This window comes from Felis catus, chromosome B3 (assembly GCF_018350175.1).
Source record: "Felis catus isolate Fca126 chromosome B3, F.catus_Fca126_mat1.0, whole genome shotgun sequence".
Classification (NCBI taxonomy): domain Eukaryota; kingdom Metazoa; phylum Chordata; class Mammalia; order Carnivora; family Felidae; genus Felis; species Felis catus.
The window spans coordinates 138,775,528-138,790,579 of record NC_058373.1 but is presented as its reverse complement, the minus strand read 5'-3'; the positions used below and the strand labels follow the sequence as shown (position 1 = coordinate 138,790,579).

At 42.5% G+C, this 15,052-nt stretch overlaps 1 protein-coding gene across 8 annotated transcripts in view; it reads left to right on the top strand.

Moving 5' to 3' along the window:
- Nucleotides 1-3: 3 nt before the first annotated feature.
- ATG2B (autophagy related 2B) overlaps nt 4-15,052 on the top strand; it is an 80,731-nt gene continuing 65,682 nt past the window's right edge. For 4 of the 8 annotated variants that reach the window (XM_045060485.1, XM_019833610.3, XM_019833608.3 and 1 more), the window contains exons 1-2: nt 5-638; nt 13,782-13,944. In XM_045060485.1, coding sequence (XP_044916420.1) covers nt 477-638; nt 13,782-13,944 — 325 coding nt within the window. In that variant the 5' untranslated portion in view covers nt 5-476. Of the gene's footprint in view, nt 639-13,781; nt 13,945-15,052 lie in introns of all 8 variants that reach the window. The other 4 variants (XM_019833609.3, XM_045060486.1, XM_011283531.4 and 1 more) reach the window with 2 other exon arrangements.

The following is a 15,052-nucleotide window of genomic DNA, read 5'->3' as shown; positions in this document are numbered from 1 at the left end:
CGAGCGTGGGTCTCGCGAACGCGCCGGGAGCGTCCCAGAGCCGGGAGCGCCCCAGAGCCGGGAGCGCGCCCCGCGGATGACAACAAATTCGACGCGCGGCGGCGGCGGCGGTGGAGGAGGGTGCCTAAGTACCTGCCTCGGGCCCTGCCGCCTCCCCGCGTGTTCTCTTGCATCCCCTCTCTGTGCCGAGTAGGATCCTCCCGGAGGTGTCCCGGGCCCGGGGCGACGGGGGCTCCCCCGCGCCTGGTCCCTGCCGGGCCTAGCGCGAGCGACGCGGCTCCGGCGATGGGGTCGCCCTGAGGGACGCCCGGCGCCGAGCGGGCATGGAGGGGCCGTCCCGGGCTTAGGCCCCGCCGCGGACCGGGGACGCCGGCCGGGACCCGAGGCGCCGCCGCCGCGGCCTGGAGCCGGAGCCTGGGCCCCAGGGCCGGAGCCGCCGCCTGCAGTCCCCGCGGGCCCCGCGGCCAGCCCTCGTCATGCCTTGGCCGTTTTCGGAGTCCATCAAGAAGAGGGCCTGTCGGTACCTCCTGCAGAGGTACCTGGGCCACTTCCTTCAGGAGAAGCTGAGCCTGGAGCAGCTCAGCCTGGACCTGTACCAGGGCACCGGGTCCCTCGCCCAAGTCCCTTTGGACAAATGGGTAAGAGCCGCCGGCGGCCGGCCCGGAGGGTCTCGCTGCCCTCCTTGGGGCGGTTTGAACGCGTGTCACCCAGGATTGGTGACGGGCAGCCCCTCCCTGGGAATGGTTGGGATCCAAGTGGAGTGTGCCAGGGGCTCACAGAAACGTGTTCAAGTGTTTAGCCCGTTTCTAGCAAGTTTGCGTCCCCAAATCACGTGTTTCTGAAACTTAACAGACGTGATGGAGTCTCCACTGAGGGAAGCAGTTGCGTCAGTGGTTTTGGGGTCTTTGACGCTGGCCGCAACGGGTCCCTGGAAGGAGGCGACCCGCGCTGTCCCTGGCGTAGCAGGGGTCGCGGGGTTCTGTGGCAAACAAATCCTATTTCATAGGATGACACTCTGGAAAGCTGAAGGATGAGGGAGGACCTTTGGGGATGTCACAATTCGTATTCCTTTATTCTGGGTGGGCTGCTTGAACCCCGCGGTCTGTCGGTACGGCGTTTGCTATCTGGAAGGCAAGTTAGGCGAAGGCCTCTTGCCGGTTTGCCTGGGTTTTTTTTTTTTTTGCCTGATGGTACGTCTACAGGGCCACCCTGCGAGTGGTTGTGTGGCCCGGGTGGTGCCGTTGAATTACGCCTATTTGCTTCACGTGACAGATCGCAAACAGGTGTTGCGAGAGGCGCTGAAGCTGCGAGTTTCAGACCCTTTAGAAAACCTGTTGTCGGCTTGTCATCCCGAGGCTGTGAGTTGACTCCGTGTGTCTTACAGGTGCTTCACGTATGCTTAAACTCCCCACGTGCAGATGTGCCTGCATTTGTATGTTCAGGGCATGGTAGTCTGCTTACACTGTGTTCAGTCCGGAGTCGAACACGAATGGGACGGCTTTTCTCCTTCCCCCAGCCCTTTACTTGCTGCGCTACAGTTTGCTGCTAGCATTTGAATCCTACGCCGGTGACATTTAGGAGAAAGGAACATAGGTGACTTTCCGGTGGTAGTTGTGCAAAACAAAAGGAACCCCCCCCCCCCCCCCATAGAAGCTGTGTAAAAACAACAACAACAAATGGGTTTTTTCCCTTTTATATAAAAGTATTTTAATAGAGTAATGACTTCTTTAGCCACAGAAACCTGAAAAATTCAAATTACGGGTAACACCTTATTATGACCCTTCAATTAATTTGTACTAGTATGGATAAACATATAATTTTTTTCGGTGAGTAGATGACTTAACTAGGGAGAGTTCAAATGGTAGTGGAAAGAGCCCTGGTTTCAGTAGACTCAGCCCCGCACCTGGCTAGATCAGGCTAGCCCAGGCTGCCAGTTAGCTAAGTGCCCGTGGACATGGTCATTCACCTGAATTTAGTAAACATTAACGGAGTATACATTCCATGCTATGCACTGTGTCAGGGTACAATATTGCTGTAATTCTTAGCAGAAGGTAGGGATTGTGATGGATATTTTTAAGTTTGGTGACCCATGAATCGATACTTTCGGTATAGATATGAGTAAGCTATCTTAAAGGAGGAGTATTGGACACTTATTTATTTTATTAAATTTCTTTTAAATATTTAGTTTTGAGCAAGAGGGGGAGAGAGAGTGCAAGCACAAGTGGGGGAGGGGCAGAGAGAGATGGAGACACAGAATATCAAGCAGGATTCAGACTCTGTGCTGTCAGCACAGGAGCCCCACGTGGGGCTCGAGCTCACAAACAGTGAGATCATGACCTGAGCTGAAGTCAGACTCTTAACTGACTGAGCCACCCAGGTGCCCTGGATTGGATATTTATTAATTCTTTTGTGGGTTGAATAACTGTATGAATTATTCTTTAATGACTTTTCACATTGATCTTATAAGATGGGTATTATTATTTCCATTTTAAAGTTGGAGTTAAATAATATGCCCCAAGTTACACAGCTAGCAAGTGGTACCATGAGAATTCAAACCTAAATCTTAAGCCCCTATTTCTTCACTGATCACATGGCTTCAAGCCAGGGAAAGAGCCGTTAATGTTTATTGAGCATCTGTTTATTTCAGACACTGTGCTAGGCACTTTATTTGTGTAGTTTTAATCTTCATGGGAAGTCGGAGGTGGTGGTATTTGAATTTACAGTTTGACTTCAGGATTGTTGACAAAATGATTTATGGCTAGACTTGATCTGAAGATTATGGTTCTGTTCCTTGAAGGGGAAGAATTTGTCAAAGCATCCAGTAAACATGTGATGTTGTCGATTTATTTATTAGAGTGTGCTGTGTATGAACTAGGATAAATTTTGATGTGACACTTAAATAATAACTCTTCAAAGTTCTGATTCCAAATTCAGTTGCTTTTGGCTTTTGATTTTAATGACTTTGTCTCTGAAAAAATAAAAGATGCCTCATGAAGATTTATAGGTTCAAATGGAAGAATCCTGTCATTAGTAACATTAGTAATGTTTTAATTCTCCGCCATCAATTATGCACAGAGTTGTGTTGCAGTGGGCTGTGACATTCCTTTCTTCCTTGATCTCAGTTTTTCTTGATAATTGATTGAAGTTGTTGCATTTATATATATGTACATACACATATATGCACATATATATACACACATATATATAAATTAACTTTAAAAGCTATTTTATTGGGGCGCCTGGGGGGGGGTGCTCAGTGGCTTAAGCATCTGACCATCTGACTTCAGCTCAGGCCTTAATCTCACGGTTCATGAATTCGAGCCCTGCGTGGGGCTCTGTGCTGACAGCTCGGAGCCTGGAGCCTGCTTTGGATTCTGTATCTCCCTCGCTCTCTGCCCCTCCCCTGCTCACGTTCCATTTCTCTTTCTCTCATAAAGAAATATTAAAAAAATTTTTTTTAACCTATTTTGTTTATTTTAAAAATTTGTTTTTTTTTTTTTTTTTTTAACGTTTATTCACCTTTGAGAGACAGAGAATGAGTGGGGATGGGGCAGAGAGAGAGAGAGACACACAGAATCCGAATCAGGCTCCAGGCTCTGAGCTGTCAGCACAGAACCTGATGCAGGGCTCGAACCCATGAACTGCGAGATCATGACCTGAGCCAAAACCGGACACTTAACTGACTGAGCCACCCGGGTGCCCCTAAAAATTTTTTTTATTTAAGTAGACTCCGCACCCAGCATGGAGCCCAATGCGGAGCTCGAACTCACGTTCCCAAGATCAGTTATTTTCTCATTATTAAAGCGATACCTCGGGGCACCTGGCTAGCTCAGTCAGAGGAGCATGTGACTCTTGATCGAGTGGTTGTGACTCTGAGCCCCACGTTGGGTGTAGAGATTACTTAAAAATAAAGTCTCTAAAAAAAAAAAAGTAATGTCTTTACTTTGCAAATATAAAACGTGTTTTGTTTTTTGGAATATACCTGCTAGGTAGCATATACTGCTGATAGCCATGGGTCATCTCATAAGTGATTAGTCTATTTGGAACCCTTTCTGTAGAAGAAAACTGCCAGGAAATCAGAAAGTTATGGTCATGTTCTCTTTAAAAGGATTCTGTGTTTAGGTCTGTTTTTATTATGTAGAACGTATGCCCAAATAAATTTCAGGATGCTGACATGGAATGAATATCCAGGTGAGGGCGCCACTCTTGGCTTTTCCCCATTGTGGGACTACTGTTCTTCCCTTTGTGCCCTTTGGATGCCTGGCCTGAGTGAGCGTGCCAGTGCCCATTTGTGTATTAAGTAGTGGTACAACTTTTAAATCTAAAGCTGTGAGAAATTGCAAATGGAATGCCTGATTTTCTTCTAACATACCTATAGATCAACTCTTATACTCTCTGGTATTCATACACCCCACTTGGGAGATCATGACCTTAGAAGGGCTTGAAGGGGGAGGGAGAAATAGAAGCAGGGGGTTTGGATCTATTCCACAACTGTAATGTGCTTCTAAGTTCATGAGTTCCCCAAGGAGGTGTTTGGAAATGTAAAATGTTGAAAGAAGGAAATTCTACTTGGGGAGGAGGTTGGGATTTGATGACTCATTCTTTTCCAACTCTTTAAGACTGACTTTATTGGGGCACCTGGGTGGCTCAGTTGGTTGAGCGTCCGACTTTGGCTCAGGTCATAATCTCATGGTTCGTGAGTTTGAGCCCCGGGTCGGGCTCTGTGCTGACAGCTTCTAGCCTGGAGCCTGCTTCCGATTCTGTGTCTCCCTCACTCTCTGCCCCTCCCCCACTCTCACCCTGTCTCTCAAAAATAAACATTAAAAATAAAAAAAACCCTGACTTTCTTCTTCTTCTTTTTTTTAATGTTTGTTTATTTTGAGAGAGTACTTGGGTGGGAGAGGGGCAGAGAGAATCCCAAGCAGGTTCTGGCTTGGGGCTTGATCCCAGGAACCGGGAGATTATGACCTGAACCGAAATCAAGAGTCAGACACCCAACTGACTGATCCACCCAGGTGCCCTATTTATTTATTTATTTATGTATGTATGTATGTATGTATGTATACATATATATAGATACACATATATGTATAATTTTTTTTAATAGGGAGAGAGAGAGAGAGAGAGAGAGCGCATGAGCAAGGGAGGGGCAGAGAGAGAGGGAGACACAGAATCTCAAGCAGGCTCCAGGCTCTGAGCTGTCAGCACAGAGCCCGATGCTGGGCTCAAACTCACAGACTGTGAGATCATGACCTGAGCCAAAGTCAGACGATGGTTAACCAACTGAGCCACCCAGGCGCCCCATATTTTTTTAAATTAAAGTGTTTTCATCAGTTGGTTCGTTACACTTCTGGAGTTCTTAACATGTGCCACTATGAGGAGCTGGGGGTGGAGCAGTGAACTAGATAAAGACCCTTTCCTCACGGAAGTTCAGTATGTCCTGGAGGGTAGACATTAAGACTTTGAAGCCTTTGAATTTCAACCTAATAATCTTTCTTTTGCTTTCCTACTTATACTGGTATAAAGAATAAAATTAATCTTCAGTTCAAGCAATATTGGTTACTAATTCTTTGCCAGATGGTCCAGTAGACCAGTGTTACCTTCCCTTTATCTATATGCATGAAACTCATTGATAACTAAAAGCTAAATGGCCTTTAAGATAAGAGAAACTCTAAGGTATTCTATAAGACACTTGCTTAGCACTTCAGGTCTCTGCTTTTAGGTTAAGAATTCAGTCTCAAGGATATACTTCTATGGGCTAATGAGGAAAATATTGCCTGAGTAGATAGCCTACCTGGCCAAACTGATTCCGTTATCTAAGAATTTTGTCCTAGTTGTATACTGTAGTAGACCTTGGAGTTGCATAGAATGAGTGAATTTCTAAGTACCTTATGATATTAGATATAGAGGATTTTGCCCAAGTGCATCTAAGACTGTAGAAGTGTGATCTATTTAAAACATCTTATTTTTTAGGGATATTATTTTGTACCTTAGTGGCACTGTTTAAATTCTTGAACTGTTTACTCTCTCTAGAACTATTTCCTTAACCAGATTTCTTTTAATACCATTCTTCAGTGCCGTAATAAAACTTCCTGTTCTATTTAAAACAAAATCAAGACAAATGAAAACTTGGTGTTTATTGGGAAGAGAATTCTATCAAAATCCATTTCCTAGATAGTTGTCTAATGTTGACAGATGCCCATGTTACAGAGGCTGTCATTGCCTGTATACAGTTTAAAACATTTTGGTGTATTTTAAGTTGTTTACTTTTATTATATAGCTTACATGCTAATTGTGAAAAATTCAAATGGGAAAGAAATAAAGATGAAATATACATATGTATGTAAAATATATTAAGTATGAACAGCCCTTAATCTCATCTCTCCCAGAGATAACAATATGGTACGCAAATTTCAAACTTTTAATTATGGAAATAACCCATGAAATAAGCCATTCTGAACTTTTTTTGGTCTTATATGATGGGCCTCTTTAGAGTCACACATCCTAAATTTTTCTCTTAGAATTGTTATGAATATATGAAAAACATGAGTAGAGGCATGAATCTTGAATGACCATCGCTTCCTGCACTAGTTTATTGGTTTAATAGGAAGTAGTAGAGAAGGTTGTGTTCCTCCTTCCTACCCTGTCCCTGTAGGGGTGAGGAGCAAATGGGAGAGGAAAGAAGATTGAAATTGGGGGGAGAATAAGTTTTAACACTGATTTTAAGGGAACTTTGGAGCATCCAGACAGAGATGCTCAGCAGGCGGTGGGAGCTGTGTATTGTTAACCTTAAAAATAAAACTGCCAGTTACTTTACCAACAAAAATTGTTTCTGTTTTTGTTTTTTTTTTTTTATAGCAGAGAATTGCAATCTGGGACAAGTAAGCTACATTAAAACCCTAGGCAAGTCTGGAGAACAAAGGAGGAGTAAGCTGTTTTACAGAGGAAAGAGGGAAGTTGGGAGGGCCTTTATAAACCAGAAGTCCATTGGAGTAAACTGGAAGTTCAAGGTGGAGTGGCCCTTCTTTGGCTGAGCTGTGAAGTCTCTTCCTGGCTGGGCTGTTGTGGGGGCGGGGAAAGGAGGAAAATTTCCTACCTCCTGTTGGGACAGGACTTAGTAGCTCAGGCAGAATGGACCTGGAAGGTAGGTCTCTTCTTGTTGGGTCTGCAGCTGACCACCAGCAGTAGGGACTTGAGAACTCTCCCTGCTGGCCTCCCGGCTCCATTTTAAACGAGGTTTCCTTTTATTTCTTTTCACAATAAGGATAGTATGGAGTTGAGGAAGAGCCGGGGCCAAAGATTTGGACGTTATCAGAGTATCAGCAGTGACTAAAACAGAAAGCACACAAGGTGCGTGGTTAGTCTGTAGACTAGACTGAGAAACCAAAAAGGCTGAAGATGAAACTTAGGTGAATACCGACATAGAGTGGTGAAGTGTTGGAGAGAAGAGTGAGAGGAAGCATGAAGAGTGGTAAAGAAGCGAAATAAAGTTAGAATCCCAAAAAGGGAAGTGGCCATAGGAGTTAGAGCTGAGAACTCAAGGGGAGGGGAGGACTGCGTATTGTTCATTGTTGTTGGCAGTTCTTTTTGGCAGAGTTAAGAGCGGTGTCACAGGAGCTGAGGGTTAGAAGGCAGGTAGTAGTTGGTGGTGAGGAAATGGCTGCCTTGGCTACCCAGAGAGGATGACTAGAGGGCACAGGGAGTCAAGGTGGGGGATTTTATTCTGCTTCTGAAGATAATAACGACCGTTTATTAAGCACCTTCCATCTCTGTATACTGTAGTGGGTGCTTTTATGTAGGTTTTCTTGCTCTCAGTTGGGTGCAACCAATTTCCATTTTACCATGAGGTTAAGTAACTTACTCAGGTTTAGGATTAGCAGTGCGGCGAGATTTTAAACCTAAGTCTTTCCAACTCCTATATGCTTTTTGTACATCATACTGGTTCAAAAGATTCAAGAAAGCAGAGCTTCTAAAAACACTAGCAGCACTGGGTTCACCTGGGAACTTTGGTAACATGCAGACTTGTGGCCCCTTGCCTTTAGATTCTTGTTCTAAAAACCCAAGAATCTGCATTTTTAGGAGGCATCCTTCCGGAGTCTGACACCTATTGTCCTTGACTGAAATTTGAAAAACTGGTACAAAGGGATTGAGAAGTTTTCCATCATAGAAAGTTTGTTCTGTAAGCCAGCTCCTAAGCCCATGTGCTGTTTTTTTGAGACTTACTGATGTTACTACATCGTTTTGATTTGCCTCTTACATATTTTCACAATGGAAAATTTTGTATTTCTTTTTTATAGTTTCTGGAATGATTAATTGAAGAGCTTTTGAAAGTTAACTTTTCTGATCTCAGTTGCCGTTATCTGGAAAACGGGCACAAAAATACCTAGTTCAGAGGGCTATTGTGATGAGTTAATGCAATAACGTGGGTATGAGATAGTATAGTGCAGTATCCTGTATGTAGTAAGTGCTAATCAAGTGTTAATTGGTCCAAGTTGGGTCTTGCTAATTTTTATGCTCTATTTTATCTCTTTGAATTCTGATGCCTTGGTTTAAACTAATAAGGATATATTTCCTAGTCTTATGGTATTAAAGAAAAACATAACTTGTTTTTCTGTCTGCATACTGTCAAATACCTTGGAATCCCTAAGAGTGCTCATCATTGTGCTAGGTAGGCACTGTGGAAGATAAAGTACAATAGTCAACATTTATAAGGTGTGTACTTGGTATCAGGAACTGTGTTGGTAGCTTCCCATGTTATTACCTCATTTATGCTCACAATAAGTGTATGAAATAGATACTATCCCATTTTATGGATGAGGAAATTGAGATTCAAGAACTTGTCCAAGACCACCCAACTAGTGATTGAGCTAGGACCAGAACACATGCTCTTTTAAAGGAGTGTCCTTCAAACATTTGCCCAATTTTCTCTTAAAATTTTTGAAAATTTACCATATTCCTTGTGCATTTTATTTTTTCAATATATGAAATTGTCAAATTGGTTTCCATACAACACCCAGTGCTCATCCCAAAAGGTGCCCTCCTCAATACCCATCACCCACCCTCCCCTCCCTCCCACCCCCCATCAACCCTCAGTTTGTTCTCAGTTTTTAAGAGTCTCTTATGCTTTAGCTCTCTCCCACTCTAACCTCTTTTTTTTTTTTTTCCTTCCCCTCCCCCATGGGTTTCTGTTAAGTTTCTCAGGATCCACATAAGAGTGAAACCATATGGTATCTGTCTTTCTCTGTATGGCTTATTTCACTTAGCATCACACTCTCCAGTTCCATCCACGTTGCTACAAAGGGCCATATTTCATTCTTTCTCATTGCCATGTAGTACTCCATTGTGTATATAAACCACAATTTCTTTATCCATTCATCAGTTGATGGACATTTAGCCTCTTTCCATAATTTGGCTATTGTTGAGAGTGCTGCTATAAACATTGGGGTACAAGTGCCCCTATGCATCAGTACTCCTGTATCCCTTGGGTAAATTCCTAGCAGTGCTATTGCTGGGTCATCCTTGTGCATTTTAAAACTGACCTAGGGGCGCCTGGGTGGCGCAGTCGGTTAAGCGTCCGACTTCAGCCAGGTCACGATCTCGCGGTCTGTGAGTTCGAGCCCCGCGTTAGGCTCTGGGCTGATGGCTCAGAGCCTGGAGCCTGCTTCCGATTCTGTGTCTCCCTCTCTCTCTGCCCTTCCCCCGTTCATGCTCTGTCTCTCTCTGTCTCAAAAATAAATAAATGTTAAAAAAAAAAAAATTTAAAACTGACCTAACAGTTTGAGTCCCCTGGGTGGCTTATCGGTTAATCGTCTGACGTTGGCTCAGGTCACAATCCCATGGCTCGAGAGTTCAAGCCCTGTATCAGGCTCTGTGCTGACAGCTTTGAGCCTGGAGCCTGCTTTGGATTCTGTGTCTCCCTCTCTCCCCTCCCTCCCCTCCCCCACTTGTACTCTGTCCCTCTCTAAAATAAGTAAACATTAAAAAAAAACTAAAATTGACTTAACGGTTATGCGTCTGACTTTTGATTTTTGGCTTAGGTCATGATCTCATGGTCCTGAGGTCGAACCCCATGTTGGGCTCTGTTTTGACAGCACAGATTCTCTCTCTCCACTCCGTGTGTGTGTGTGTGTGTGTGTGTGCGCTCTCAAAATAAATATTAAAGTAAAATTGACTTAAAAGGTTTTCATTATAAATTTTGATTAAAACAAAAAATTCACCCAAGAACATTTGAAAATCTAATTGGCTTTTTAAATCAATACGTGAATCAGCACCACACCTAGCTTGTATGGGGAGCTCCAAAGTTGTGCAAAAGGTAAGGTTTTTATAGGAAGGAGGGAGGAGGTTGGGGCAAGAAGTTATTAGCAAAAGAAAAGATTGTTTCTGGCCAGAACTTCTTTCCTTAGGGGAGAAGAAGGGAGAGTCTTAGGTGGATTACCTCATCTTCCTCTAGGGGAGAGGATTACCTCCTTGATGCCAACCAGAAAATCCAGATTGATTGGCTTAAAATTTCACTCTTGGAGAGGTTGAAACTGCAATTAAGTCTTGATTTGCTGTCCTGGTGGGCGAGTGATGCCACCTTGGCCTTTCGTTTTCTTAACAGCTTAAATAGTTGTAGAGAGTAATCCTGTGTTGTAAATACTGATATAAAAAATACATTTTTTCACCCAGTAGGATCTAAATATCTACCATTATGCATTTGAAAATGCTTGAACAAGCTCTTCATTAATAGTTGGAAATTTAACATTGTATTTTTTCCCATTGAACTCTTATGTTCATCTTCTGCAAAATTTTATCATAACTTATGTATTTTATGCTTCAGTCTTTTATTGATCATGCTGTAATTTCTCTACAGTAAAAACATGTAACTAAACTGAAAGAGATCATATTTTAAAACTTGCTATCAAGCTTTCTTTTGCATTAAGTAAATATTTCCTTATTCCTGTTTTTTAAATATTTATTTTTGAGAGGGAGAGAGAGAGAGAGACAGAGGCAGACCGTGCAAGGAGGGCCAGAGAGAGAGAGGGAGACGCAGAATCTGAAGCAGGCTCCAGGCTCTGAGCTGTCAGCACAGAGCCCAGTGTGGGGCTCGAACTCACGAATTGGAACAACATGACCTGAGCTGAAGTCAGATGCCTAACTGACTGAGCCATCTAGGTGCCCCTCCTTATTCCTTTTAAATTCCTTTTAATTCCCATTTTAATTCCTTTAATGATTTCTTCACCTTCTGTTTTTTGAGTTTTATAGTGGTCTTCTTAGTAGTTCTCTAGGCCTTACCATATTAATCTTATCAGTATTTCCTTCAGGTAATCGTTAGGCTTTGAGTGTTAAGATTTTTCCTTTGGATTGTGTTGTTTTAAGTGTGCAGTTGATCAAAACGATATGAATATGTTTGAAAAATTAAACTTAAAAATTTCTCTTGGAAATACCTTTCTTAATGATGTGGCTAGGTGGTTTTCCCCCTCTTCCCTGATTAGCTTATGTATCTATAGATGAATATACTTAACTAGAATTTGATAGGGCTCATTATAAATTTCATTCCAAGTTTTTGAAATAGTTATAAGCTTGACAAATGCTGATGTCATAAAGAAATAGATGAGACTTGAAGGGATTTTGCAGTAGCAACATCGCTTAGTTCTTTGAGTGCCATACCAAAAATATGTATAAGATAGGGAAACAATAGCAAACTTAATGCTGGTCCTGCCTGGAGATTTTTATACCCTGGGCGGTGCACGAAGGAGGATTCAGGAAGGGAAAAGGTAGGCCTTTTTGGCTAAGTCGGGGCAGGGAGATTGTACAAGGGAATACAGGAGAGGCCATCCAACATGGTGCCACCGTTAAGTACTCTTCTCAGGAAGATGGATCAGCTTTAGAACAGAATATATTTGGAATGTGAGCACCTGGATGTGTTTACCTTAAAACAATCCATGCCCAAGTACTCTTCAGAAAGTCTGTAAGATTACACAAACACCAGCATGGAGAAAGCCTTTTAAAGTGGTAACCTCCAATGACAAAACACGAGCCAGTCCAAATCTCAACATTCAGTGTTAGGTTGGTAACAAAGAATTATGACACTGCGGTTACCATGGCACGCAGGAAGTACCACACGTATAAACTGGCATTTAGTGAACGTGTGTTATTTTAATTTAATTTAAAAAGTACATTATCAAGAAATACATTTAATTATTCTGTTACCTATATTTACATCCATCCTGTCTTCCTTCTGTTGTAATCTGGTTTGCCTTACCACGCTATTGAAATTGCTCTCACTGGGATCACCAGTGGCCTAAATATCACAGAATCCGGTGGACATTTAAAAATGTTTGGCCTCTTGTTACCTTTTGTTGTCCAGGACCCCTCTTTTTATAGTGGTCTTTCTGTGATTTTCTGGGAACGTAAGACTTGATTTTCCTTCTACTTCTCTGTTTGCTTTTTTCTAGTTTGCTTTGCAGGTGCCTCTTTCATAAACCAGTTCTTAGTTCTTAAATGTTGGGGTGCTTATCAGGATTCTGTTGTAGGCCTCTTATCTAACTCTACCTAAGTTTCCAAAGGCCGTCTCTCATCACCCTAGGGCTTCAGCCCAGATGGCTCGCCTCATATCGAGACCAGAATAGCCAGCTGCCTCTTTGACGTCTCCACCTAGATGTCTGCTCTTGGGAACTGAACTTCTCCGCTTCCTCTAACCTGCTTCTCCAGGTTTTTTCAATGTAAATAGCACTGTCTAACCAGTTGCCCGGGTCAGCACCCCGGGAGTCATCCTTCAGTCCTTTTTTTTCTTTCTTTTTTTTTTTTTTATTTCTCATGATGCCAATTCTACTTCCTAATATACTACAAAAATCTGTCCACTTCTAACCACCCTCAGTGTCACTGTCCTCGCCAAACCAATTTCCCTGGCTTCTTTTACTCATAACAACCTTTCTGCCTGAATTTTGCTTTCCTCCAATACATGCTTGGTGTGGTGGCAGAAGTGGTTTGCTAAAAGTTCCAATCTCATCTTGGTCCCCTGCTTAAAATCTTTCAATGGCTTCACTCTGCTCTTGAGATAAATGTCAGACTCCTGAACGTGAATTACAAGGCTGTTTGGACTCCCTCTCCCTTATCTATGTAGCTTTATCTTTGGCTCCTCACCCTAGCACACTTCACTAGAGTCTAGAGTAACTTTTCCTTTTCAGAAAGTCTTGCGTCTCTGACCTCTGCTTTCTCTGAATCCTTGCACACGCCGTAGTCTGTGTGGACCCCTTTGGTTAACTCCTCAGCCTTCTCTGGTCTCACTTTGCAATAGTACTTCTCTGGTGCCAGGTTGGGTTCTATTATATGCTCAAATACTACAGTGTATTTCCTCTTTCATGTAGCTCATCACATCTTATGTGTGTCTTCCATGGTAAGCTATTCAGTAAATTTCGTGAGGATGGGGAGTCTTTATCTTGGACTCTCTTTTTCTTTTCATTTTTTTAAAAATAGTTTTTAAATTTTATTTTTGAGCGAGCGAACACGAGCAGGGGAGGGGCAGAGAGAGAGGGAGACGCAGAATCTGAAGCAGACTCCAGGCTCTGAGCTGTCAGCACATAGCCTGATGTGGGGATCGAACTCATGAGCCGTGAGATCATAACCTCAGCCGCAGTGGGACGCTTAATCGACTGAACCACCCAGGTGCCCCCTCGACTCTGCTTTCTTAATCCCTAGTGTCTGACACCTATATGAGCATATTCAGCATCTTTGAGTAAGTTACCAATTTGGAATTCTTGTCCCTGTGATTTCAAAATGTACATGTTTTTTCTCTTTAGTGTCTCAATGAGATCCTGGAGTCGGCAGATGCGCCTTTAGAAGTCACTGAAGGATTCATACAGTCCATTTCTCTGTCAGTTCCATGGGGCTCCTTGCTACAGGATAATTGTGCACTGGAAGTGAAAGGGCTAGAAATGGTCTTCCGGCCTAGACCTCGCCTAGGTACGTGTGTTGTGTTTGTTTGATTTGTTTCTATTTGTATTCCTCAGAGATTGGGAAAGTAACCTAATTGTATTAAATTCAGTATTTAATTTATTACTTAGCATTGTATTTGTGAGCTTTTCAGTAGATAAAAATATTAGGACTTGGGTGTGTGTGATTTTTACCTTTAGGATTACTTCTCGCCCTGCAGGAACTTTGGTATAATGATGATTTGGTTTAATTATTTGTTACTGATTATCTAAAGTGACTCGTGTTTTCAAGATTCGGAGTATTGTGCCAGAAAGAAAGGAATTGCTCAAAGATTGATGGAGAAATGTTAAAAGGACACAGGATTGGGCTTTAGGGGCTCTCATTGGCCAAATCTGGGGATACTTGAGTAAACATCGAATAATGGCAATAATGGATTGTAGCACACTAAATTAAAACAAAATTTCTCTTTAAGTTTATATTGTTATAAATAAGTAATCAGTATGTAAGAGAGTCAGGAAGAAGGGAAAGGTCTTTATTGCAGTAGGATACCTAGTTCATAGAGTAGAAAAAGATGATAGACCATAACCATGTTTTTGGCTACCATGGCAAAAAGAAAAAACAAAATACAAAAAAAAAAGCACTTGATACAGGTGATAATCATCAATGAATTCAACTTTGGTGAAAGTTGTTGAGGAGCTTTATATTTAGATGGTATCAGCATACCTCCCATCGATTACATGTTATTTACAAAGAGAAAAATGTTTCTTTCACAATGAGAGAAATTGACAGTCATCACAACCACCTAGTGATCAAACTTAATCTCATTGATAGTGGATCAAACCGACATCATCATATATGTACCGTTCCTGTTAAAAGTGCTTAATCTGAATCAGATTATAAGGAAGAAGGCAGACAAATCCAAAATAAGGAAATTCTACAGACTCACTGGTTGGTAGTCTTTAGAAGTATCCGTATCACGAAAGACAAGAAAGGTGGAGGAATTGTTCCAGATTAAAAAGACTAAGACACAAATAACTGCAATAGTTAACCCTGTGTTTTCGCTTTTGCTACGAAGGATGTTACTGAGACAGCTAGGGAAATTTGGGTGTGGCCTGTAAGGAAGATAATGTTTTGCCAG